Genomic DNA, 27,780 nt, shown 5'->3' on the forward strand with positions numbered 1-27,780 from the left:
CCATAATAAAATGTCAATCTTCTCAAAATAAGTCCACATGTAAAGCTCCCAAAGGGATCCCATGATGTCCCTCTTTTGCCCTCATGTCACCCTTTCCAGAGCTTTTGCCTTAATAGCTGTTATAGCCAGGATCATTCATATTTAAGCAGTCATTGTTTACAACTCTGTCATCTCTGTTCTGTTTAGATTCTGAAGATTGAGTCTGACATGTTTTATGGAGAGTGTTTTCATATTTGTCCCATCTGGCCAGCACACACTCTCCACTACGTGATCTAGCTTTTCTGTCACTGCATTCATCCCTTCATTAACAGATTTCGGTCAGTAAGTTTCACTTTAGTTTAAAGTTATCACAACTGAAAGTTCCCTCCTTTTTCTTAATTTAATATGACTTCATTATGGACTTGTGTAGCTCTCATGCCTTGAACTTCAGCAGATCTTTAAGATGTTCAATTTTAATCTCCTGCAAGAACTCAAACAGGCAACACATTCAAACAAAACAATACTGACTTAAATGAACCCCATGGGTGGTTTTATTAATTTTGAGGCTCCAAGCAAAGAGCAGTAAGAGGCTCTTCTTCAGTATTTACCCATCACCTCATAGATGAGAAACTAACAACTCAGTCTCCACATCTCAACAGTTTAACACTCTATGAGACAAGAAAAGAAATTAACAATTTATGCTCACTACAGCTGTAGTATCGGGTCTTTTGTTGCAAGCCATGATTCCAACAATTTATTTCACACCATTGTACCACAGAAATCCCCTGTTGTATGGATTTCATGTTTCAACATAACTCTACCTGCTATAATTAGTTTGATATGAAGCAGGACTTTCTGAAGTGCTTGAACTCAGTAGGGATCTTTTGGTTTATCAAACCCCTTTTTCAATTTCTCTATTTTGTTATGAGATCCAGAAACCTTATCAATACTCTAATATTCATCTTAAAGTTTTGTCTCATATCTTCAGGTGCTGCTTCATAATCTTGACTTGTCATTAAAAAAAAAATACTAAAAAAAGGTACAACTATTTCAATAAGAATTAAAAGTCTGGATGCCTTGACTGGCCCTTGTTGATGTCATTTTGTTAAAGTTTCTTTCTTTTGGTTAAGTGTTTATAGAGGTGCCCACAGATCTGGCTGGGCCCCTGACAAACCCAAAGAATGGGCCTTCCTCAGTTATAGTTTATTGATAGTATTGATGCATGTGTGCCAGATCAGGTGCAATGGTGCTAGCATCCTTGCTAACAGTTAATTCATTTTGGTAATGAAAAGTATGCCAAGATATTACTGGGTTTCTGACATTGAAATAATTAAATGGTTCCACTTTCTAACCCCTTTTAACCACATTTCCAACCATTTTGCCACTTTTTTGGGGCAATTTTGTGCAAATGTATACACATGTATACCCATTTTTTGTCACTTTAAACAAAATTGTCCCATTTTAACCCCTTTTCATTACTTTTTCAACCAGTTTTCCCACTTCAAAACATTTTGCGACTTTTAACCATTTTTGCTACTTTAAAAACCTTCTCTGCCCACATTTGCCTCTGTAAATCCATTAATCCCATTTCACCAACTTCCACCCATTTCTGCCACTCGCTCCGCTTTTTTCTGCTGCTTTTTTGCTGATTCTGCCTATTGTTGCCTCCGTTGATCCATTTTCGCCACTATCAACCCATTTTTCCCACTCTCTTTGCTCATGTTCTGCTACTTTTAACCGCACCTTGCTATTTGTCATGCCCAATTTTGCCACTTGATACCCTTTTTTCCACTTGCGATCCCTATTCACCTTTTTTCAGCCAGTTTTTCTACCTATTTTCCCATCTATTAATACATTTTTGCTACTTGTAGTCATATTCTGCTACTTATAAAACCCTATTTCACCACCTTTTCTGCCTTTGTTTGTTGCATCTTTAATCCATTTTAATTCTTCCTTAAGAAAAAGGGTTTACATTTTTAAAAGTCTATATTCAAAGGCATACATTAATAAAAATATTTGTTGCTTTGATAGGAGTGGTTATTATTTAGGCAATATTTGGTTATAATTGCTATACTTAACAGTAGATCATGACTTTGCTGACCTCCATGGGCCCCCAATTTGGCTGGGAAAGCGCTCCCCTTTATCCCCCTTATGTGTGGCCTTGCACTTAAATCTAAATCTGTTTTCAAAGATGCCGTATAAATTAATTGATTGTTTGCCTAGATAACTACACAGACAGAAAGACAGATTTATATCATTTAGCCCATTAAGAAAGATGTTTTTCCCAAAAATTACTTTTGATATTATTATTCTGTGAAAATGGAACAAAATTTGTCAGCATTATCAGAAAATCTATCTAAAGAAAATGGCTATTGTTTTATCATTAGCAGGAAATAATTTCAGAGTTGTAAATTAGTTTCCTTTCATATGATAATAATTTATTCTAGACTTTGAGACATCTGCCATGACAATTATGGAAAAGCACTTTGCCAAGACAAAAAAGACACTATCTACAGTGGCATGGCATTCCTGATCCCTGATAAACATGACTGATAACAAGAAATAATGTCTTTTTCCACATTTCAGTATGGGGTTCATTAACTTTGTTTTTTTGTTTTTTTTTTCAAAATAGCAAATTATCACTTTTCTTTAGATCAGGACATTAAGAAAAAAAAGAAATAATTCTAACATTGCTGGTTCCTCTACCACACAGTCACCAGGCTATCATGGGCTCCATCTGCCAGGAGCTGAACTGTTCAGGCTCCCGTTTGAAATCTCTTCCCCAGAGGGGAGCCAAGAGTCCCTGCATTAAACCAAACAGGCTGCAAGTGTTTTCACTTGACTTCCTAAAGTAAGAAATGCTCATGCATTATTCAGTGATATTTTAATATGTCGTAGTCCTGGGGTGCTGTAATTAAACAGAGCATCAGAGGTCCTTCCTGTGATGTGGTGGCATTTGTTTGGGGAGGAGAACTGGTGTTAAAAGTGATGCTCTTAGTCATGATTGGCCTATTCTCCTCAGTTTGATCACACAATAGATTGACTCATAATAATTTGTTAAATTTAACTAAACAAATAAGCTTGCAAAATGTCTACACTGACAAACTGTATTTTTCTCCAAGCCAGGTTACTGAGTATAGATTAATGAGAATAAAATATAGCATCAGGCTGTAACATAACAAAATTGAAAAATAAAAAAAAAACGTGGGATCTGGATACTTTCTGAATGCAGTGTTTCGATTCTTATAATTGATTTTAATCAGTTGAGTTTAGACAGATATTTACTGCCAATGAACATGTAAGATAAGATTTATTTTTGCTCAGTTTTATTTTGCAGGTCTTTTTTTTTTTTTGCATAGGTTGAAATACTTCCCATTACTTGATTTTAATGGTAATTTAACGTGTTATGTTGGTGTTTTCTTTGGTTTCAAAAGAAAACTATTTGATGTGGTGCACTCTGCCTTCAAGGCTGCGATTGGCGGAGTGATATCGCTCAGCGAGTGTGTCATGGCGCGAATCTTACTACACACGATACTGACGTAAGAGTTCAAGACGCTGTGTTGAGGTCGTCCTCGTGCTCTTGCCTACTCGCATCTTTAAGATATATTCAGTTTAACAGTTGCTACCACTGTTGTAATTAATAAAGTCATTTTCATTCAGTTTTGACAATTATAAACCATAAATAAGTTCTACATGAGGGTAAACAGTTCCTTCTTACTTACATTATCAACAAGCCTCTCATCTGTACCATACGTAAACGGACGCTAAATGACATTGTGGAGCATCCATCTCCAGGCCAGTCTGTGAATATTTTCAATTTAACTGATGCACTTTCTGATGGGGCATAGACTACGACCCGGCCGACCAGAAGACTAATTCTGCGCATGACAGTCAGTAAAGCAACGAGGCAACGTTTTTCAAACCAACTTAAGAACATAAGTGAAAAACTGTAAGTAGTTCACCATAAAAATAAAGGACACCAGACAAAAGTTTCAGGTTATGTTTTCTGGAATGCTTTTGCTTTCTTTTCCCCCTTGCCAATGATAACTTTTTTTTTGTCAATTTTCTTTCTTTAACTCAAAATTTTCTCTTTTCTTTATCTCTCCGAGATCCAATTCAAATCTTATTTTTTCTTTTCTCTCTTTTTTTTCGTTGGTTTTACAAGCACCCCATTCCTCTGTCTTTATTGGCAAAAGCAAACATGCTAGTAAATTAGAAATCCTTTTTTTACAAACAAAATACATGAAGAAAATACATCCACATCCTGCAAATATAAACAGTAACAAATCCAAAACTATTATTCAATAAACATTTTACATGTTTTTACACCATTGTGTGATAGTAGCATACAGAAGATATTTAAAAAAAAAAAAAGTGGGGGAGAGACTGTCCCTGAATCTTCACTTAGATGAGCAAGAACCCTGCCAGTCAGGGTTTGTCCTTTAAAACAGCCAGAGACCTCAATTAAGAAAACAAAGATCCATGAGGAAAACATATTGAAGTACAGGGTGCAAATGAGAAAAGCTTTCGTTTCCATTGCACACCTGACTGAAACCATGATGGTGGAGACCAAAACATGAGTTCATATGTTTCAACTGGGAAATGAGGTCACTAGCAAGAGGGCTCTTCAATCATCAGTCCACTGTGAGATATGTGATCCAAACAAGAGTGCTACCAACATTAGGTGGGAGGAAAAACGTAAAGGGGTTCAGACTGTTCTGCACATGATGCCAGACAACAAAGTTGTGTTGGAAAGTCTGTGTTAGTGACTTTATACACATGCAAGCAGAAATCTGCATGTATATTCACATTCAGGTTCCTATACACATGTCGATTTCTACATGCATGCTTGTAAAGGCTGGTTATTGGATATGATTGATTAAAGTTGAGTTATGATAAGCATACATCAAACAATTCATTAGGTTGGATGTAAACAGATAGAAGTTACTGTCCTCCATGTATTTTTATACACTGAGCACATTTTAGTATTAAGTGTTTCCCACACAGACAATACTTGGGCAGGCAACCAAGGTATATTTACAGCACCCCCCAAGTATTACTTCTGACTTTTTTTTGTAAGTTTATATGTATCTGCATATTCAAGAGACATCCACTAGAACATCCCTCTGGTAAAGCACTGATTGACTTGCCACATCACGTGAAAAACTGAAGAGTTCATCAGCTCTTTGCTGTTGATATTATCTGTACTCTTGCACTAGGATAACAGAGTTACACTACCTCATCAACAATAATCCCTCTTACTCGCAGCTCACCCGCTATAACTATCACTTGAAGTTATCTGAGTATCTTTATACAACGTACTGCTGATGAAAACTGTCAAAAGAGTAGAAACACAAAAAAATTAATGTAAAGAATGAGGCAGGGTAAGATGGCCATCCCTACCGCCCAAGTACAGTGCCATTCTGTGGGAAACACCCATATGATTTTAATACATTAGATTCCTCCCACCTTTCTAAAATACAGTAAATGCAAAGAAGGCAAAAAAAGTAGAAATTTGTCATGAAAGGCGCACATTGTTGGAGTCCTTTCTGACAGTGTTTCGTTGGAGGCACAGCTGCACCAATGCACAAATGCGGTGCACGACTCCAAGAGAATTTTCCGTCACCGAGAGCCTTCAGAGTCAGCAATCTGCGACTTTCATGACAAATAACAGCTTGGACTGGTTGAACAAAAAAAAAACTGCAAAACCTTACATACAAGCAGAGATGCTGGGCACTCTTGCTTGACCTTCCCCTCTGACACAACCTCCCCATTTATGTCAAATGACAGAAAAAGAAACTTACAAAAACAAAACACCAAGAAAAAAAAGAACAGTAATTTGTCTTTCAAGCATTTACAAAATTTACAAAAGTAAATCACAAATATTGTAAAAATTCAGCCAACTGCTGATTGTGTAAGGCAAAGAAATTATGTTTATATATATTAAAATCAACTGTTCCGTATTACATTCAAACACCTGTCTTTAGATCTCACATTTCTGAAATGGGTGATCTGATCCTTGTCCTGGCAGGCCTTTTGGACGTTCAGGAAACAAAATGACACAAGTGAAAAATGTTACACACTCTTAGAAAATGTAGAACACCTGTGCAGGTGTTTATATTTACACAGAGTGGCACTAAACATTTACTGAGCAAAAAATACAAGCAGGGAAATCTGAGTTAGTACAAGACTGTATGTGAAGTGAATGGACACAGCCATTTGTAAACATAGTTACATAGTTTGGATTTTCCTATTGCACTGGTATCCTTCTGTACCTGCACTGGCTCTAATTTAGTCAGGATACAGTATTTTTATTTAGGAATGCAACATGCACAAAGAGGCATGTATTCATGCCAGGACAGAGAAGCCGCTGTCAAACATATGTAGATTCTTTATCATTTTGGATTGGCCTAAGCAAACTGAAACAAACTGTGAGAGCAAAGTGAAATGGAAAACCACACTATACTGTGCTGATACAGGTTCTGCACGGTGCATTTACGCAGTGGAAAAATAAATAAATATCTCTCTGGTAGCCAGAGAGAACGTTTTATCTGTGCAGGAATGGCAGTCCCTGAACTGAGGACAAGGTTTTTCAAAAAGTGGTGAGAAAAGAGCTTAAATACAGTATGTATAAAAATACCTATTCACAGTAGACACAAATGTTGTGCATTACTGATATTTATCATCTGGTAAGCACACTGAAACTTACATAGGATTTTCTATCTACAAGAACAACTTAACATTTATCCTTCTCAGCAAAAGTGAGATGTTTTAAATAATTGTTGAGTCGAGGGATACAAAAACTGTCCTCCCTCAGAACTTCTTTTCATGTACAAGAAAGTAAGGAGCTTTTACTTTGATTAGAGTCTAAAATTACTTCTTGTGAAAATACTGTAAAGGAAAAACTAAAGTGTGAGTTCTGTTGAATTGATTCTATCTGCACACATGGGGGAAAACTGCTGATTCTCCTTGAGAGCATCATGCCTTCATCGTCTCCAAGATCGGCTTTCGTACTCATCATCTTCATCGTCATCCTCTTCCTCCTCCTCTTCTTCCTCCTCACCAGGCAAGTAAGAGCTCGCTTCCTTCTGTGTCAAAGAAAAATGAAAATGGGGAAAAATATTATTAGGTATGAACATCTTGTTGATAAAGATATTTTTGATTCTTTACAGATAAAAGTTTTAGTCATGATTGCTTGTCTAAATCCTACTGTAAACCTTCCATCACATGGAAAAGAAGCAGACTTTAATGTGTGTTGGGGGAAAATTTATGAGCAGGTTTGACTTGTGAAATGAGAAACTTGATACCCACACTACTGTTCAGCTAAAAACTTTTTTCCCTTCTGTCTTTTAGGGAAAGCATGCCTGCAGGTCGTGGCTTCAGAAACTTCTGAGACATTGAAATGTTATTTTTAAAATTGGACCAAACTGCTTGCTTGTTCTGATAAACTATTACTCATCTATTTCTCCTTGAAGCCTAAGTCGAAGACCTGAAAACACAAATAGAAGTAGTTTGTAATTTGTTATAGAGGAAATGTCACCTATTGCACTTTGAAGTTACTGTGAGGAGTTATTACTTGGTTATGACTCATGCTGAAACCAACACTGATAACTTGGAAAGATTTACAAAGCAAATGAGACCATTAAGAATAAGCTGAATTATTTTATGAAAGTATTTTAAATGGCTGCCACCAGCTAAGTGACAGATCTACTGTAACATCTGGAACATAAAACGCTCCAGCATACAAGGTGCAGTCTGTTTGAGGGATCTCCCAGATTTTTTTTTTTTTTTTTTAATTTAACCTTTATTTAGCCAGGTAAGTCCCACTGAGATCAAAGATCTCTTTTTCAAGGGAGACCTGACCAAGAATGACAGCAATGCATAGTTTCAACAGTACATGCAGTCAAACTCACAACAATACACAATAAATATAAACAACAATAATAAAATAATCAGTCGAAACAGTGGCACTCAGCGAGTTTGAATTCAAGAGTTTTCACTAAAGATTTAAAAACATTCAGAGTCACCAAGTTCTGCAGTTTAAATTCAGTCTGCAGATTATTCCATGCAAAAGGAGCAGAGAACCTAAAAGCCTTCTTTCCCAGTTCAGTTCGGACTTTGGGAACAACAAACTGCACAAAGTCCAACGAACGCAAGTTGTGCAATCCTTCCTTCAAGATCAACAAAGAGGAATATACCAATGACCAAGGCGACGTGTACATAAAGAAGTCCAGTTGACTTTAGAATATAAAGTACAATGATGAGTCAGAAATCCACAGTTAGTGATAAATCTCAGAGCTCCATGATAAACACTATCCAGCAAATGAAAACTCTGAGTAGAAGCACTCATGTACAAAACATCACCAAAATCAAGAACAGGCAAAAAAGTAGACTCAACCAGCCTCTTTCTGACATAAAGAGAGAAACAGGACTTGTTTCTGTAAAAGAAGCCTAGTAAAACCTTCAGCTTTTTAGCAACATACTGAATGTTCTCCTTAAAAGACAAGTTTTCATCTAGCAAAAACCCTAGATATTTAAACAAGGATACCAGCCCCATTTCTTGACCGTCTTTAGTAACAATTTTCTCAGACAGAGATCTTTTAGCTGTTCTTGAAGATGTAAAGAACATGGGTTTAGTTTTATCTGCATTTAGAACAAGTTGCAGCCGGTTAATCTGATCTTGTACTAAATCAAAAGCATGCGGAAGATTTACAAAAGCTTGTGCAGGCGTAGGTGCACAGCAATAGATGACAGTATCATCAGCATATAAAAAGGTCTAAGCTGTCTTCCTGCTTGGGAGGAAAGAACAGCTGTCTCTGAACACAGTCTATTGAAAAACTGTAGTACACCAGGTTTAGAAGATCCTGGATGACCCCTCTCACATTTTATTTCAAGAATATGAACTACTCCCCTCAGGTAGGCACTATAGAGCCCGTAAATATAAAAGCAATTGTTTCAAACTTTCTTTCATTCCTACCTCAATCACACTGCTCAACAAAAAATAGACTGCAGTCCCAATTGTCCCTAGTCTTGTGTATTCATAAGTGCTATACTTAAGCTCTTCTAGTACCAAACACCCTAGTTTGCAATTCTTTTGGCTACTGGTACTTTGCTCTGAAGAAGACCTATAGTTACAGTTGTGATGTACCTTCACACAGCTTTGTGCCACCCTGTCCACCTGAACACTTTTAGCATGTCCCAAACTGCATACCTTTTTACTAAATACTTCATACTTTGAGTGCGTAAGTGCAGAAACTGCATGCACACTGAGAAGTAAACTCAGTGCAGTACACCTGTGGCACACTCAAATCTGTCCAAGAATTCAGTGTGGTATGATGGACACTTGGCACCCTCAATGAACACAATATTGGTGACGTAGCAGATATTGTACTGTTAGCATGTCCTCAATTCAAAACTAGAAGTAAGATCAAGAAGGAGGCCATAGAGGTGGGCAGAGCTGAGCAGCGCTGGTCTGAACATGGCTGGGAGCCATGATACTGAGGTCACCAAAATGAAACAAAAAAAATGTTCTTCATAGCTTCTGAACTGTCAGTCTCCTATCTTTGGGTCTGATCGGGTTTGAACCACATTGTACATTTCTTTTAAGACTAAGACTGTTGTGTTAATTAATCAAACACAAATCATATGTGTGTCACATTTCATCACTTACCTGTGTATTGAATAACCAATCGGTATACTGTCTCTTACCCAGGTGTTTTGCTGAAGTGTTAGGATGTCTGTATTACATTTGCATATAAAGCCTCTTACCATCTGTTTCTAATATTTTGCTGCCTTCATGAAAATATGAGTAAAAAACCTCTTTCAAGACAGTCCAATACAACAGTGATATAGCAGAGGAAAATAACCTTAATGGAGGAAGAATTCATATCAGGTACTTGTATCAAAGTACAAAATTAAGGCAAGTGTTACAGATGTCAGGAGGTTTTTAGAACATGAACAATGAGACCCTCGCTAAATATAGGACTTTTTTAAGTACAAGTTCGGTATATGTTTTTTATGTATTATTATTTTGTTTTTAGAGACACTTTTGACATTTTACCAAAATATTTACAGATAAGAATTAAGTAACCCAATCAGAGTAAAGTTTGAGTTGTATGTCTGAAAACTGCACAAAAACCTCAGAAAGGCACCACAAAACATGAAATACAGTACAAGGATCTCACCTGACAGTAATGCAGTCTTACTTTAAGGGCTAAGAGGCTCTTAGTTCTGAGAGACTTGTCCTGATTTTCCACAGGGAACAGTGGTTAAAAATTTAGAAACCCCGGAAAGAAATGTAAGAGTAAAATCTGAGAATATAACTGAAACAGAAAAAGTTTCCCCACTTAGAATTCAAGGTTTGCACTTTGCATAGACCTAATTTCCTGATTTCTTGTTGGCTGTGTGTAACTCATGATTAAACTTAAAATGCATTACTGTTTGTGTTTACCGTACCGTATTGTCCTCATCTTTAGCCTCCTCCTCCTCTGGCTCTGTTGTAACAGAGGGCGTCTTGGGCTTGTACCAGGAAATCTGCAGAACACGGCCTTTAAACTTCGCTCCCTGGTTAGCTGCCTGGAAAACAAAACAGAAGGAAAAATGCATGACAACTACAACATCAACTGGCTTTGAAACACAAAATTATTTTGTTATATTAATATTGTCAATTTGATGATTGATAGTGTTGTAGTGTTAAGGCTGAAATAAAACTGCGATCTTTAGTGACATTTTAAAGCATAACATCTGACAAACAAAATAGAGCAGCAATGGTCATTCAAACTAGGTCAGAAAATACTGACATTTCTGTGGCCTTTTTAGCATCTTATAAGGATGCAAGAGTTATGTCTATGTCATTTCAGACAGCAAAGGAGCAGACACTAACTCAATTTTGCATTTTAATAATAATACACTGTTTATATATTGTCTTTTTCAAAAAACTCTAAGACATTGTACATTAGTTAAAAAGACATTACATACCAAAAAGCCAATATAACAAATAAGCAAGCAGACAAACAAGAAAAAGTGACAAGTAAACATCAAAATTACACATTAAATCCCAATTTAAAAAGGTGAGTCTTGAGCAGTGATTTGAATGTGGACAAGTTTAGATATTGTGCACTTTTTACTGTCTACATTATGCCTCTCTTAGAGAGAAATGACCCAATACTTCTTTTTTGTTGGTGTGGTATCAAACATGTATAAAGTTCAACGGATGTTTATTAGTTTTACATTTAAATTTCTTGTATTTTGACAACCCTAAACATACTTTACAATGTAAAAAAATTAAGAGTGTAACAAAGTTTTCTGACTTACATTCTCTGCTTCGCTTCTTGTCTTAAAGGTCATGATGACGGTGTTTGCGTCTTGGTCGCGGACATCTTCAATCTCACCAAATTTCTAAGAAAAGCAAAGCTTTCATTAGTGAATTCTTGAATCTTTAGCAAACTTAATTTAAAAAAGTAACAGGCCTCACCACAAAGTGTGGCATCAGCTCTTCCTTCTCCTCTTGGGTGACACCCAAAATAGCCAGAGCTCTGGGTCTGTGGTCGACCACCATGCGGTTCACAGAGCCACCGCGACCCATCATGTCCCGGCTGCGTCCCCTGCCGCGGCCTGTGTGCATCGAACCGGGCTCCAGAGCCATCTTCCCTCGACCCCGTCCCCTACCTCCTGGAGGCCGAATCAGTCCCAACCGGGTGGCCTGGAGGAGGACAGATTGGGAGGTGCAATGTTAGAAACAGCTGGCAGACTATAGACAGATTTCCCAGCACACTCAGAGAAGAATATATGAACGCCACCTGGCTGTGCTAAAATAATCATTAGGAGCAGATGTGGATAGCAGATTGTGAGCCTTGATGCTTTGCGCATTTGGATGTGAAAACAAACATAAAAAGAGTGTTTTTTTCTAAGGTGTCTACAAAAAAATACAAAAAAAAAATCGGATTAATAGTTTAGATAAGTCTTAATTTATTCAGCAAACATGCCCATGGAAAATTAATATAGAAAACACAGAGCAAAGACAGAGTCCAACATGAATTTTAACATTTCCAACTCAGTCACTCTGACTTTCACCATTAGTTGTCACTCCTCCATTTTTAAAGTGACATTTCTTTGCTAACCACTCCACAACCACTCACTGTTCCATTTGTCCCTCTCTCACTTCTCCCACTAATTGTCATCCTGCGATTTTCTTACAAGGAGCAGCAGTTCAAACATTAATGAGACGAGGCTCCGTCAGTGTAGGACCAGTGTCTGATGTGGCTTCGTTAGCGGCAGTTCCTCTGGGCTTGCTTAAGTGGCTGCAGTTTAATGTGCAGAAGGAGGGCCAAATTGGATGGATGGATAGTGGAGGGGAGGATGAATACATTTTTAATAACAAGATAATTTAGGACCCACTGGGGTAAATGGGAAAAAAAAAAATCATGTCAGGCAGGGTGTTGCTCACCAGAGCTATGTTCTTGTTCAGCTGATCCTGTGGCACAGCTGACCCGTCTGTGTTTGTGTACACAGCTAGTTTAGAAAGAGGACAACACATCGACAAAATCTGTGCAGTCCACCAGCCTTGGATGCACTTATGGCTTTGTCTTAGTGAAAAGCCAGCTATGTACACACATCTAAATCCCAGTTACATAACTTCCCTAAAAAATTCTAGTGGTTTTGAAAAACATGACAAAATCAAAGTTTTGGAAAAAAAAATAGTATAACTTAGCCGCTGTATAAAGTTCTGCCTTCATGTTTCTTTCAATTATGGAATCAAATCTTCATTGACAATGATAATGACTTATTTTGAATTATGTAATATGTCTAAATACGAGTGTGTCAAGAGCGTGAGATCGTGAAGGATAAAGCAGCTCGACAATCTGCCAATGCAGAAGCATTGTAGTAACAGTTAACTACTCACATTCAGTCACACTATTTAATGCCTTCCTCATACACATACAAATCATAGCAGACTGATGGAATCATGTAAATCCTACAAACTACACATGGGTGACACATATGCTGTGTGTGAATGAGACTCTTTGTCAGCTCTTGTGTCTTTCTCTATTTCTCCTAAAAATTTAATTTAGGACAAAAACAAACAAGCAGAAATTAAATAATTAGAGAGAAAAAAAATGTGAGAATCTGTTTGTGTTCTTTGTTTCTTATTCGTTTTCACTAGCCATCTATAAAGCACAATATTCTAGATTTATCTAGTTTTGCTCCTACCATTGATTAAGTCAAAAACTAGAACCTGGTGTTTGCCTCAGTAGACCTGCCCACAGGTCGAGACCCTGACAAACCCAGGGAATGGGCCTTCCCTAGTTGTGATTTAGTGATAGTGTCAATGCATGTGTGTTGAATCAGTAGCATTGGTGTTAGCATCCTAGCTAACAGTGACTTCAGTTTGGAGCTGAAAAGTGTGCCTGTACTATCAGTGAGTTCTGATATCGAAATTATTTATTTGTGCCTCTTTTTAACCCCTTTAAACTGACCATTTTCTCATTTTTTCCACTAGTATCCACACTTTCATCAGTTGTGCACAATTATTGCTCATTTTTGCCTCTTCTGACCCTTTTTTGCCGTTTTATACCATTTAACCCCTTTCCCACCCAATTTTGCTACTTAAAACCTTTTGGTATTTCCCCCATTGTTGCCTCTGTTTACCTATTTTTGCCACTATAGACTACTTTTCACACCTATTTTTGCCACTTTAAACCTACTTTTGCCACCTTTAATGCTTATCGTCTACTGTGAAAAACCTACTTCACCACCTTTTCCTCCCATTTTGCCACTATTAGCCAAACCTTTCATCAGTTTTGCACCCTTTTTTGCCCATTTTTGTGTCTTTTACTCTTTTTGCCACTTTAAACAACTTGACTTTCTGCCACATTATTGCTACTTTCCACCTGTTGTTGCCTCTGTTGACCAATTTTTCCCACATTTAACTACTTTTCACCACTTTTCATGCCCATTTTTGCCAATTTAAATACAATTTTTTCTAATTGTAACCATTTCCACTTTTTCAGTTTTTGCCACTTTTAACACATTTTGGCAACTTTCTCTCTCTTAACCCATTCTGTCACTTTAAACACATTTTTGACACTTTTAATCCATATGTGCTACTTGAAATCCCAATTCCCCACAGTTTCTCCTGTTTTTACCTTTTCTTATCCACACTTTTCATCAATTTTGCACAATTTTCGCCCATTTTTGCCTTTTTGACCCTTTGATTCACCTTTTCCCAAACATTTTTTTCCACTTTCCACCTGTTGTTGCCCTGTTGCCCAATTTATGCCACTATCAGCCAATTATCACCACTTTTTATGCTCATTATAAAACTTTAAACCTATTTTTGCAACTTGATACCAATTTTCACCTTTCTTCGTCAGTTTTTGCCACATCTTCTACTTTTAAAATCCCATTTCACCCGCTTTTCCTCCCATTTTTGACACTTTTAACCCAATTAAATACAGTTTTAAGAAAAGAGATTTAGTTTTGTAGTAAGGCATAAGAAAATTTTAAAAAATGTTTCGTTGGTAAAAATAGTCATAATTCAGACTAAAAATAATAAAATATGCTAACCATAGCTTAAATTTTCAATAAACAACGATTTGCTGACCTCCATGGGCCCCCAGCTTGGCTTTTTTTGGGAGCAAGGGGGGGCTCTTTCTTTTGTACTCTTAGGCATTTGTCTGAATGTTTAAGGTAAGTCTTTTCTGAGTATTTGCAATCATTAGTTTTTCGAATTTAAATTTGATCAAGCTTGTTAGTTTGAGGACCAGTGAGGAAACAGTCTTTTCTTAAACTTAATATGTTAAACACCCCCAGACAAGAGCGTAACACTCAGGCCTCAGTTATTGCTCATGCAGAAGCATTAAAGAGACACCTACACTTTTCTTCTCTTTATTTATGAGCAGGAAATGTTATCTTTCGTGCTGACTTCCTCTTAAAAGAAAAATAAAAGGTCTGATGCTGCAACAAATGACCTACTTGTGATGATTATTGATCTGTGGTTAAGTATCAGGGTATGCGTATTTGTATGTGTACGTGTTGCTGCCTGAGTCTCACCTCCACTTGTAGCTGACCCAGTTTTCTCTTGAGGTCTGTTGTATCCTCTCCTGAGCCCATCTTCTTGTGAAAGTCCAGCTCAGCATCCAGCAATTCTTTCTGGGCCTAATATTACATTGTGCAAAAAGATAAAACAGGTTTTAACCTGATAGAAAAACAAACAAACAATTGCAGAGCAACCACAAGACGTCCACAAGGGCTCAAGCTTACATCAGTCTTGGTTTTTGGCTGATTGTGGTTGGATTTGGCGCTGGGGGCCTGGGACGCTGGGTTCATTTCGTTCTGTAGCTGAGCGATCTTCTCCGTCAGCTCTTTCAGGGTCTTCATGATGTTTGCCCTCTCCTCGGGTTTCATCCCTCGGTTCTTCTCCAGCCGGTTTATCAAAGCCTGGAAGAAAACGGATGCGCAGTGAGAAAGGTAAGAGTGTTAAGACAGGAACAGAAAACAGGAGAAACGTACAGATAAAAACACAAGGTTTAAGAATAAGGAGCAGCTCCATACAGTGTGTTTTGAAGAGATAAATGAGGGCACCAAACTAGCATACTAGATCTCCTCGGTCACAGCTTGAGATTAGTCAATTAATTAAACATCATCACACTTGCAAGTTGGCGCTGGAATTACTAGTTAGTTAAACTAATTATTTATGCTTTTGTTAATGACGGACCACAAAGATGGTTAAAATTTTGTGTCACCCGCTACATAGGGCTGTAGCTCTGGTTTTGGTCCTGCTTGTTGCACTCTAGTGCCTACATGAGAGACAGCAGAGTGGGCAGAAGGAATCTAAAATGTAGGCTGTACCAGGTACAGATGCATATCCACCAATGCAATACATTAAAGGACTGAGGTTAATCTGGATCGAAGGCTTGTGAGGCTACCACTAATGTTAGTCACATTTGCATTAATATTTCATTAATATATCATTTAAAAGCATTAATAAATAGGGACTAAAAGGATAAAGGTATTAAAGGTGTCTAATTGAAGACTGGGAGACACCAACATAAAGTGCATTGCAGTAATCCTGCCTGGAACTTATCAAGGCTTTCTTGAGGGCATGATGGCTCAGAAAAGGTTTGTATTTAGCAAGAAGATGTAACTGATAAAAGCTTGTCTTTACTACATCGTCAATTTTCTAAAAATCCTAGATGACTGTCAAAAATCATTCCTAGATTTCTGACAGTTTGACTGAACCTAGAAGACAAAGCACCTAAGCCAGCTGTCACAGCATCCCCAGACACAATATTTTCCATTTGTTTATTTCAATGAGGACAATTTTGGGCTAACCACTGCTTGATCAGTGCAGTCAAGCAAAGAAATTTGTGAAACACTTTCTTTCACACTTTCTTCTCTCTTCTTCTTTTGGCTTCCTTGGCAGATAGATTTGCAAATCGTTCACGTAACAATAAAAAGATAAATTTACTGACCCAACTGGTAACATATATAATAAAAAAAAATGGAGCAAAGAACAGTGCTAGTGCTTCTATCTCCTGTGGGACCCCACAGGAGAGAGATAGAAGTACTAGGTTAGAACAGGTCACCCATCATTACAGAAAAGCTTCTACTGGACAAATAAGATGTGAAACACTTGAGTGCAGTGCCATGGATGCCAATATAGTAGTTCAAGTGTAACAGGAGGACTGTATGGTCCACCGTGTCAAAAGCTGCTGTGAAGTCCAGCAGCACTAAGACAACGGGGCATTTGGCATCAACTGACACACTAATATTATTTTCAACTTTTAACAATGCAAACTCAGTATTATGACAAAACCCAAAACCCAGATTGGTATTCTCAAGAATACAGCCGTTTTCCAGGAAGGACTGTAATTATATGAAAACAACTTTTTATAAGTCCTTAGAGAGAAAGGGAAAATATATATAAGGGGCCTAACCACAGTTTTTTTAAAGGCAGCTGGGACAAGAAGTTTCAGGACAGCTAGGGCCTTAAAAGTAAGTAAACATGTTATACATTTGATTCACAAGGGCACTGTTAGCTAATATAGGAGGAAAAGCAGAAATAATCACAACATGATCACATTTATGACTATGTTAAAAGCCAATCTGGAGTTTTTGCATCACTTAATGAATAACTTAAAATGTGAAATAAAAGAAATAGATGGGGTGGGACAGTCTAATCAGGATGCTCTTACCTTCTGACACTCAATCTGTGTTTTCAGCATCTCTTGCTTCTTCTTTCTCATGTCCTGCTGGAGTTTTAATGCCTCCTAAGTGAACAAAAGCAATAAATAAAATACATTTGCTAAAATTGAAAAAGACACTATTTGCTATTAGTGGACATTTCTTGTTGGCGACTCGCCTGTTTCTGGTAGCCTCTGGGAGAAACAAATGGCTAATTCTAGCTTAGCTATTCAGGTGGCAGTCAAAATAAGGAGTTAAAAATTAAGCAACATGCCTGTTTCTTCTTGAGGACTTCTTGTGCTTCGAGTGCTTTTCCAGTTTTCCCAAGGCTCTTTGAGGATGACTTCAGGCCCGCGGAAGAGTAGAGGCTCTTCTGGGTGCTTGTCAGAGCAGGGGGCAGCTAAGTGTTAGGAAGAGACAGAGACAATGATGTATTTAAATAATCTGACAGAGCTTGTAGACAGCTGCGACAGTCACCAGTAATAATGCATTGTTAATTTGTAGCAGCTCTGCTGGTCCCATCTCAGGATGCATGAAACCAATAGCTTTCTTCCTGTATTGCTTTCTACTTTTCTACAAACTCTTATTCTTTCTTACACATACTCTTAACTGTTGTGAGACTTAGAAATGATTAATGCCTACCTAAACTGTTAACCTCATGTATTATATTCCAATAACGGTCAAATGATCTTACCTCTGCAGTCAATGACTAACCTGACACACCAGATCGACTGTCTCATGTATGCATGGGATATAATTTATTTCACATTAATCTGGGAAACCTCCCAGACAAAGCATCAGGGAAGGGCAGGACTTTAAAAAAAACTCTCAGGAGGTGACTGGATAAATATTCTGTCACATTCATGACGGGCCAAACAAAGCAATAAGACAAAAGGAGGTTGTAGGCATGCTCAGCTCTACTATTTTACCTGAGCTCAACAGGCTGGTGATACTTTAGTTTATTAACGGTGGAGCTTGTTGGTGGATAAAGCTCTTGCTGAGGCCAGTAGGGGAAGTGCCAAAAATCTTTCTGCCAAGAAAAGCTTTCAGTGTAGATCTTTGCTCTTATTATAATAAGCAAATGTGGCCTAGTTTTGATAAAACTGTCACAATACTGCAGCTATTGTATATCCAAGCGTATTGCTACACCTATAGAAGCCACTGTATATTCCAGCTCACAGCACAACTAAGCCTGATTTATGCTTCTGCGTCGTGTCAACGGCATAGCTACACGTAGCCCTCTGTGTTGACGTGGACCCCTACGCCGTAGTCTGACGCACACCCCCAAAAAATCCTAACTGTGCGTTGGGGCGACGTGGACCGCAAGGGCTGTGATTGGTCCGCTCAAAACATCATTTTTTCATCCAGGTCCCTCAGTGGGTGAACCAGTGTGGTAAATTCACCCGTTCTTAGCCTCGACTCGTTTAATGGTCGTACAGACCACCTCCGCAAACGTCTTCTCTGTCACCTGTGCTTCAACATTTGCGACAAAAAAATTTGTTCGTCGATATTGACGAGCTCCAACTCCAAACAGTCCCGCTCCGACTCGGTCGCCATGACTGGAAGATAAACAAGGATTCAGATGTGAAAACACACACACACAGCCACACCCCCTCTAGCGAAATGGCAGTGAATTGCAGAGCAACACATTCCCTGCGTCAACGATGGCATTGACGCAGAAGCATAAATCAGGCTTAAACCCTGCTTGTAACTCTCGTACACTCATGTCTAAGCACGTCGGAAGAAGAGTGGAAACATCTTCTCCACAATGAAAAGCTTGCAGGATGTTCTTTGCTCTTGTATTAATAATGAAATGTTGTCCAGTTCTGGTATAACCTTGGCTATGGCAACAACCAATCCAGTCACTACACCAGCAGCAGCCATTGCCATCATCTTCCAGTTCAAGACAACTAAACTAAACCCTGCCCATTGCTATGGCGCTCTCCTTCTCAAATGACACCGACTGGTCAGGACAGTTGTCAGTCTGTTTTCTTTGGCACCTCACTAAGGAAGGCCTAAACCAGATGCTGTGTTCAGTATTAGCAAATGTTTGCATGCTTGTATGCTAAGCTAATACTATAATCTTTGCCAACATAATACCTAGGAACATGAACAGGTCTAAATGTCCATAATTCCTGTTGAAATCCTTTCTTTCATTCAAATTCAATTACTCAGATTCAAGATTTTGTGGTTGTTATTTGCAATCCAACAAAAATAAATGAAGTCTGATGTTAACATGTAGAAAAAAGGACTCTTCCCAACAGTCACTTCTCAGCACCAGACCACTGAGCAACATCTTGGCAATCAGATTTGTTCAGTCTGATATTCCAACAATGCATGACTCCATGCATTCCTGTGGTAAGGTGGTAAGATAAATGACTTTGTTCTATATGAACTTTAAACCAATTCAAATCAGAATTTTAGGGCTATAGTAGAAAAAGCTACTGGGAGGATGTTGTCATGGTAAGGCTAAAACATCACAATCAGGTCAATCTGATGAACTTTGGATTTAAAAAAAACATTCTGTTTCAAGGCCCATTTTAAATGTCACATAGCCTCTTTAAATATGCTCACACAGTTGCAAGAACCAAACTTACTGTGACAGAGTCTGAATTTGGGGTAAGGCCGTCAAGCTTGGTTGCAGCCATTGTCCCTGCCCCCGCTGTTAGACGATGCTTCGGTAGAGTTTTGTTTAACACATATGCAGCAGGATTGTGCTGCTTGATTCCCTGACAAAAAAAAGGAAAGGAAGAAAATTGTTAATCTAATGTCAGGTTTATTCAATATGTTAAAACAAAAGATAGTTTATGTTTTAGCTCTTTATACTGACCTTATGAATGATGCTGTGCTGTGGTGCCTGGCTGGGTGCTGATCCAGCAGCCTGACTCCCTGAGCTCTGCTCCTGCTGCTGAGGTGCTGTAGCGTTGGTTCCCTGCTCACGGTGCCAGTATACTCGGATGAAGCGGTTGTTAAGGACAGCTTCAGTGCTAGATATGGCCTGTCTTGCCTCTTCATTCTTTGTGTATTGGATCAACGCTGCCTCTGGGTCTCCACCAAACACCACCTTAATTGAGTGAAGAACATTAATGTTAAATTGGCATATACAGTGAAACTAATTTCCTGTTTAAATTCTGTATTTCAACAAAGGGCCATTTATTTTTGTGAGTGTATTTGTAGAAAATAAAGTTTTTTAAGAAACAGACAATAGATGAACATTCTTTCTTGTAGCATTCCCATCTAAGGCTGACATAGAAATCTGGCTTCCACTTACATTAAACCTTCAAATGCTGCAAATCCTGCACTGTATGTCTAGCATGTAGTGCCAGTGTTTCCCACAGGACCAGAATCTATTTGTGGTGGTGGGTTGCAGGGGAGGGGGGTATATTTTTGCTATATCCTGAGTTTGACTTCCTCTTTTTCAAAGTTGAACAACTGCTCAATGCTGCAGATCCATCGCTGTTTCTCATTATCCGTCTTAAAAGGCATCTAACTAGCCACTAACTCACCACGCTGCTCTGTTTACCTTCCTTTCCCCTGCTTCTCTCGCCACTGATTCAAAAACGCGCATATGCAGAGTTTTCTGGATGGGCGGAGGAGAAAAAGACAGCTCTCTGCTATGAGAGATGCATTCAGGGACAATGGGAGAAGAAAAACTCCAGCGAGAAATGCACGCTGGCGGCTCAAAATTTCTGCATAATTTATACTGGGATATTCACGGTATAGTAATTTTAACGTCACGCTACATTCACAGAGCAAGGGCGAACAGGTAGCACCAAAACCTATTTGTGGCGGGCCTAATGCAAATATATGAATGTACGGGAAACGCCAAATGCATAAAAAACACCAAATAACTTTTGATAGACTTTTTGGGTTAATCAAAGTTCTGAGTTCAGTTCATCAATCTCTCAAAGTGAAAAAAGGTTGCCATACCTGGATATTAACAATAGTTCCAAACTTGCTGAAGTGCTCATTAAGCTTGGTGATGTTGTTGAGTTCCCGTGGGATCTTGCGCACCTCCAACTTAGTGTTCACATAGTGATACCTCTTAGGAAAGGCGCTCTTATGTTGGTTGTTAAAGCCTGGCCTAAAACAAGAAGAATATTGTGATGTTTACTATGACATGTTAAAGAAAATTATTGTTAAAGCAAATGATGATTCATATTTTGGACATTATAAACTACTTCTAAATGTCAAAAAAGTGTTTTTGCTTTGAAAATGTGCAAAAAGACATTTTTTTGTCATAGCATGTAAGAACACATTACTGTGAAAGTTTTTAAAGCACTCTCTCTTTCTAACTTGAACATCTTATTTCTAAAGAAAAACTTTTTTAAATGTGTGTGTCTTTGAGTGCTTACTTCTCCATCCAGGGTTTTTTAGCTGCAGGTCCCTCAGCTGTACTGGGTCCCATGGTTCGCTTCCTGCTGTCCTGCTCTGTGTTGAAGCGGGGCATGTTACTTCCAGGAATGCTTGCTGCAGCAGCAGGCTCAGTCTGGATCACAATGTTGGCAGCTTGAAGATGCACACAGAGCTAAAATAAACACTGGGAACATTTTTTACAACCAACAGGATTAAGTGGGAACAGTGTTTGTGTTTTACCTCTGGAGCCTTGTCCTTCACTGGATGTGAGGCCGATGAGGTTTGAACGCTGAGTCTGCACCCGTGGGATGAACTGGCGATACGGGTTTCGACCAGCTGTAGTCAGGCCTGGAGATTCTGGATTATATCCCTCTGGATCGTAGTTATCTTAAAACATAGATATAAAACACATGCACATAAATGTTGGCTTGTTCAGAGAAAATATCAAGAATTTTGACTGTTAATCAGTCTTGTGAACAAGCTCACATATTGTCAGACAATTGACACTAAAGAAATGGAAGGGAAACCAAAAGTTCAGTATTAATAAAGAGGACATGTTAGGGGGTCACTGACTTCTGTATCACAAAAGAATTTCATGGAGACTACGTCATTTAAATAAATGACAGCAACCTGTGACGTTTTTTTACAACTCAGGCTAGCAGTAATATTTGGTAATTCATAATCCTGTAATTAAAACAAAGCAATACAATTGACAATAACACACATACATAACACATAACACACACATAAATAAATATGACAGAATTAAAATTTGCATTTACAAGTGTATAAATAAAGTAAAGAAACATGAAAACAAATTAACTAATGAAAAAAAAAGCTTAACACCATGAAAAAATCCTGATATGTTCCCTGAGCCACAGTTTATTCCAATACAGAGGCAAAATTGAAGCTTTGTGGCAGTTTTGCTTTTTTTTTTTTTTTTTAAGTAATCTGGGTTGAATCAGGGACAAAAAGCTGAGTTTGTAATTAACTGAAAAATAGAGAGCACTCCATTTAAAACAAACTTAGCTTTTACTGTAGAAATGTGTAATTATTTAAAGCTGGATTATGGGAAAAGCACTCAGCACAATAAAATGGAGCAGAGTTTATGTTAATTGCTTTCAGTTTTGTCTCTTAGGTTAATGAACAGTGCAACCCTCTGGTTAACAGCTGTTACTGCATCCTGAAGAATAAACAACGCAAGCACAATATCATCACACACAAACCGAATTTGAAAGAAAAGAGATACATGGGGTACTTTTAATCCATAAAATCAACTTGACTTCCTCCAGTCAAGTCATTATACTCCTATCCAAAGTTTTGAACACTTTAAATTATGAACAAATTAGGAAATAGGAAAAAAAAAAAAACACACTGAGTAAAAATGTAAGAAAGAGTGTGAGCATTTCTGCCTCCAAACACAGTCCAAATCTGAGTAGGAAAAGCATCGCTGCTTACATTCAGACTGGACATATTGGGGACGAAGAGACACAGATGAGGACGAGGAAGGAGGAGGAGGAGGTGGAGGAGGAGGAGGAGGAGGAAGAGTAGGCGGCAGCCCCACCCCAGGTGGTCCAATAGGAGGAGAGGAAGTAATTGCAGATTGGTGGTTGGGGGTGTCAATCCCACTGGTTGCTATCAGTGGGGGTCCTAAGGGAGACAAAAGCTCAAGCTGATGTCTCAGGTATTGCAGGTATGACAAAAACTACTTAAATTGAAATCACTTCACACAGATAGTTTCAACATGACAGCAGCTCTAAGTAACAGTAATGTAATTCTTTATATTTAAATCTTCACATTTAGTTTGATTATATCATGGCTAATAAAATCAAAATATGTCCTGGGTGTGGTTTAAAGAAAAAGGATCAAATTGACAGCAGAGGCATCATTTACACATTGAATTGATGTTTGGATCAGCCACACTTTAATTGCATTGTTTTCACCACCATCAGCTTTTGTTCATGCATGCTTTTATTTTTTCATGCTTTTGTTCATGTTCATGCAGTGAAGTATCAGTTTCCAACTTCATCCATCAAGAGCAAAACAAGGAGGTTAGTAGTGTTATTAATAGGAAAGGGAATTTGTATAGAATTAAGGAATTCAATGAAAACCATCATAGAGAATCAAATAACAGTTCCTTTCAGCAGAATAAACAAAACCTTATAAAGTATCATCCTTTTTCTCAGGTCAAAACTGATGTCTGATACATAACTGAGCTTACACAGGAACCTAAAAAAAGACCATTAAGATGTTGGAAAAACTTTGTAAACTTGAGAAATTCTCCATACTTTTCTTCCTCCCTTTAAATTCAACAACAATGCCCATGATTTTTGATTTACTTAAAGATTTAAAAGTACCCTGCTCAGTCACCGTGGAACTGTTAGGCAGAAGGGCATAAAAGATGCAAACATGTCTAATACAACTATTTTTCTTCCTCTATAAATGCAGACGAATGTTAACTGTACAGTTGTCAACATTCTTGCTTAAATCGTAATACTTTTTAATTAATTCATAAAAACTATATATTTCCTGTTTTTAAACATCTACACTGATAATCGCTGGAGCTAGAAAATTATGTTTTGGGGTTGTTTGTCCGTACATATGACAGGGATATTCTTCTGAACGCTAAATCTAAAAAAATGTTTCGAGAGGATTTCATCAACTGCATAAACATCCACTCTGACTTAAAGATAAACTGACTCCAAATGCTTCAACTATTAATACTAATCTTACATCTCTTATCATTACTATAAATGTTAAAGCGAATATAAGTACATTTTTTACCTGTATCAATCCTCTTCATTTTCTCATCATCTTAATTGCTGAAGCTAATATTACATTGATCAGTTTATTATCATTTATGTCTGTTACTGTAAAACATGCATATACAGCGGTGCTGGGCCAAAACCTTGTATCCTCATCCTGATCACCATTTACATCTTTGAGTGGGTTTTAACACATTTTCAAAGCAATAAAATGTCAAAACGATGCAGACCATGACCATTTGAAGTTAAATTATTTGAAAAATGTGTGCGTGTATTTCATTCCCTGAAAAGTGGGAATTTTGGAGATATGAGGTTTTGGCCCGACGCCAGTGTATTGTAACCCTAACTGTAGCCATGTAGATGAAAAAAAGACAAAGATAAATTTATGACCAGGGCAACCATAACCATGTGTGTAGATACAAGTATGTACTAGTGCATCTCAAAAAATTAGAATATCATGAAAAAGTTCAATATTTTTGTCACTCTTTTCTGAAAGTGAAAACCATGTATTATATAGACTCATTACACATAGAGTGAAGTATTTCAAGACTTTATTTCTTGAAATGTTGATGATTCTGGCTTACAGATAAGAAAACCCAAAATTCAGTGTCTCAAAAAATTTGAATAATGTGAAAAAGGTCAATATTGGAAAGTCATGGTGTCACACCTTAATCAGCTAATTAACTCAAAACACCCCCAAAGCTTTCCTGAGCTTTTAAATGGTCTCTCAGTCTGGGTCAGAAGGCTACACAATCATGGGGAAGACTGCAGACTTGACAGATGTCCAGAAGAAAGTCACTGACACCCTCCACAAGGAGGGTAAGGTCAAAGGTCATTGCTAAAGAAGCTGGTTGTTCACAGAGTGCTGTATCCAAGCATATTCATAGAAAGTTGAGTGGAAGGAAAAAGTGTGGTAGAAAAAGGTGCACCAGCTTAAGGGATAACCGCAGCCTTGAGAGGATTGTCAAGCAAAATCCATTCAAGAATTTGGGGAAGCTTTACAAGGAGTGGACTGAGGCTGGAGTCAGCGCATCAAGAGCCACTACGCACAGACCAATCCTAGACATGGACTACAAATGTCCCATTCCTCATGTCAATCCACTCCTGAACCAGAGACAACATCAGAAGCGCCTTACCTGGGCTGTCGAGAAAACTGGACTGTTGCTCAGTGGTCCAAAGTCCTCTTTTCAGATGAAAGTAAATTTTGCATATAATTTGGAAATCAAGGTCCCAGAGTCTGGCGGAAGAGTGGAGAGGCACAGAATCCACGTTGCGTGAAGTCAAGTGTGAAGTTTCCAGAGTCAGTGATGATTTGGGCTGCCATTGCATCTGCTGGTGTTGGTCCACTGTGTTTTCTGAAGTCCACAGTCAACACAGCCATCTATCAGAACCAAAAGCTGGTTCAATGACCATGGTGTTACTGTGCTTGATTGGCCAGCAAACTGGACTGACCTGAACCCCATAGAGAATCTATGGGGTGTTGTCAAGAGGAAGATGAGAGACACCAGACCCAACAATGCAGATGACCTGAAGGCTGCTATCAAAGCAACATGGGCTTCTATTACACCTGAGCAGTGCCACAGGCTGATCGCCTCCATGCCATGCCGCATTGATGCAGTAGTTCATGCAAAAGAAGGCCCAACCAAGTATTGAAGGCATAGAAATAAACATACTTTTCAGAAGCCTGACATTTCTGTTGAAAATATCCTTTTTTAAATTGATCTTATGTAATATTCTAATTTTTTGAGACACTGAATTTTGTTTTTTCTTATCTGTAAGCCATCACCCTCAACATTTCAAGGAATAACGGCTTGAAATACTTCACTCTGTGTGTAATGAGATAATATATGGGTTTTACTTTCATAAACAAGTGACAAAAAATATCGAACTTTTTCATAATATTCTAATTTTTTGAGATGCACCTGTATGTCCATGCTGCACCAATCTGCCTGGCATTGCACGTTATATTTTCTTTCTGTTTTGTGTAATGCATGCTTACATTTTGGTATGTACATGCAGGGCACCAGCTTGATTTATAAACTATAGCTGTAATATGTATTTTTGACAACTGTTTCATCTATATGGGTGATTTTATTGTTGTATGTATGTTGTGGGGCATACACATGTAAGTTTGTCTTTTCTGTACCATTTTCTCGTTGTCTTGGTCCGCTACAGGTGGCAGGAAAGGGCAGTGTGAACTAGAAGGTTTTATTTACCTATTTTACATCTGTTATAATAACTATAAGCCCCCTCTTTTATCTAACTTGTTACATAAACTACTCCTTGCACTTAAAATAGCACTTTAGAACATGTACTTTTATCAGTTTACATTAATCTTGTCATTATGTGTAAGTTTTGTTGTTCTGTCTCTTTATATGCTACCTGCCCAGGGACTACAGATGTAATTCAGCAGTTTTGCTAACTCCGGCATGTTTACGTTTGTCTTCTGGGCTTATGTTCATTTATATGCTCTATCCCCTTTAAATAAATAAATGTATCTTATTCACTGATGTTTTCCTGTTTATTTGTCTCTCACCATCTCTCTTCCTGCATCTCCCTCTATCCACTCACACCAAGCCCAGCTTTGGCAGATGGACGATTAATCCAACTCTGGTTATGCTTTAGGTTTCCTCTTCCTGAAAGAAGTCCATTGTAATATGGCTAAATGTTGCTAAGGCGGCGTTCATGGTTATTGATATAGAAATATTAATTACTAAGACTGATGGGGAAAAAGTCCTGTTAAGTGCTTTGAGAGGAAAATACATAGCTTAAATACTAATAACTGCCTTAAGATGTGCTCTAAAATTTGTAGTCTGCCTCAGAAGTTGCGATCAGGCGAACATTTTTGACTCACCAGTCATGGGGAAGACCCCTGGTGGTGGAGGCTGACCATAGGGTGGCATTGAAGGCATCCTGAGGGGAGGGGGTGGCTCAGTGATTGGGGGCATCGGCAGGCCAGCTGGAGGCATCACAGGCGGGGGTGGGAAGGGAATCATGTTTGGTAGATTGACATCGTCAACAATAAGAGGGTCGTTGCCATGGTCGAATGGACAGAGGTCTCCACGAACACAAAATCCCTTTTCTGTGTGAGAAAGAGAAACAGAGGTTAAAAAAAATTCAACTATCATTGAGATAATTACTTATTTTAGAACTTTAGGATATCTTAATCAGACTTTCCCTCGGTGAAAGATCTACAAATTAAGGATGCAGGATATTATCAACATCAGTATTGGCAGATATGAATTTTTTTCTTTGCAACTGATATTTTGGCCATAAAAATCTGCCTCTTTCTTTTTCTTTATTCATCATCATCCCTTACACTTGAAATTGTGTTTTAAGGACTGAGTTCTTTGGTTTGAGCTACATTTAAATATTGGTATGGATAACAGTATCTGCTAAAATTAATTTGTAAATAAGTGCAAGTACCCAATATCATGCATCCCTACTACTAACCTGAGAGGAAGCTAGAAAGTCTTGAAAATTACTTTTGGAAAAA

The 27,780-nt window shown here is 38.1% G+C and overlaps 1 protein-coding gene across 3 annotated transcripts in view; it reads right to left on the minus strand.

Moving 5' to 3' along the window:
* Nucleotides 1-3,969: 3,969 nt before the first annotated feature.
* rbm27 (RNA binding motif protein 27) overlaps nucleotides 3,970-27,780 on the minus strand; it is a 30,208-nt gene continuing 6,397 nt past the window's right edge. Inside the window, exons 7-21 of one of the 3 annotated variants that reach the window (XM_041801678.1) lie at nucleotides 27,139-27,366; nucleotides 22,978-23,169; nucleotides 21,760-21,906; nucleotides 21,519-21,672; nucleotides 21,094-21,247; nucleotides 19,994-20,227; nucleotides 19,761-19,892; nucleotides 17,438-17,563; nucleotides 17,175-17,249; nucleotides 15,241-15,417; nucleotides 15,031-15,135; nucleotides 11,453-11,680; nucleotides 11,293-11,376; nucleotides 10,435-10,554; nucleotides 3,970-7,064 (exon numbers count right to left, since the gene is read on the minus strand). In XM_041801678.1, the coding sequence (XP_041657612.1) occupies nucleotides 6,966-7,064; nucleotides 10,435-10,554; nucleotides 11,293-11,376; nucleotides 11,453-11,680; nucleotides 15,031-15,135; nucleotides 15,241-15,417; nucleotides 17,175-17,249; nucleotides 17,438-17,563; nucleotides 19,761-19,892; nucleotides 19,994-20,227; nucleotides 21,094-21,247; nucleotides 21,519-21,672; nucleotides 21,760-21,906; nucleotides 22,978-23,169; nucleotides 27,139-27,366 (2,255 nt within the window). In that variant the 3' untranslated portion in view covers nucleotides 3,970-6,965. Of the gene's footprint in view, nucleotides 7,068-10,434; nucleotides 10,555-11,292; nucleotides 11,377-11,452; nucleotides 11,681-15,030; nucleotides 15,136-15,240; nucleotides 15,418-17,174; nucleotides 17,250-17,437; nucleotides 17,564-19,760; nucleotides 19,893-19,993; nucleotides 20,228-21,093; nucleotides 21,248-21,518; nucleotides 21,673-21,759; nucleotides 21,907-22,977; nucleotides 23,170-27,138; nucleotides 27,367-27,780 lie in introns of all 3 variants that reach the window. The other 2 variants (XM_041801677.1, XM_041801679.1) reach the window with 2 other exon arrangements.

This window comes from Cheilinus undulatus, linkage group 12 (genome assembly GCF_018320785.1).
Source record: "Cheilinus undulatus linkage group 12, ASM1832078v1, whole genome shotgun sequence".
Classification (NCBI taxonomy): Eukaryota; Metazoa; Chordata; class Actinopteri; order Labriformes; family Labridae; genus Cheilinus; species Cheilinus undulatus.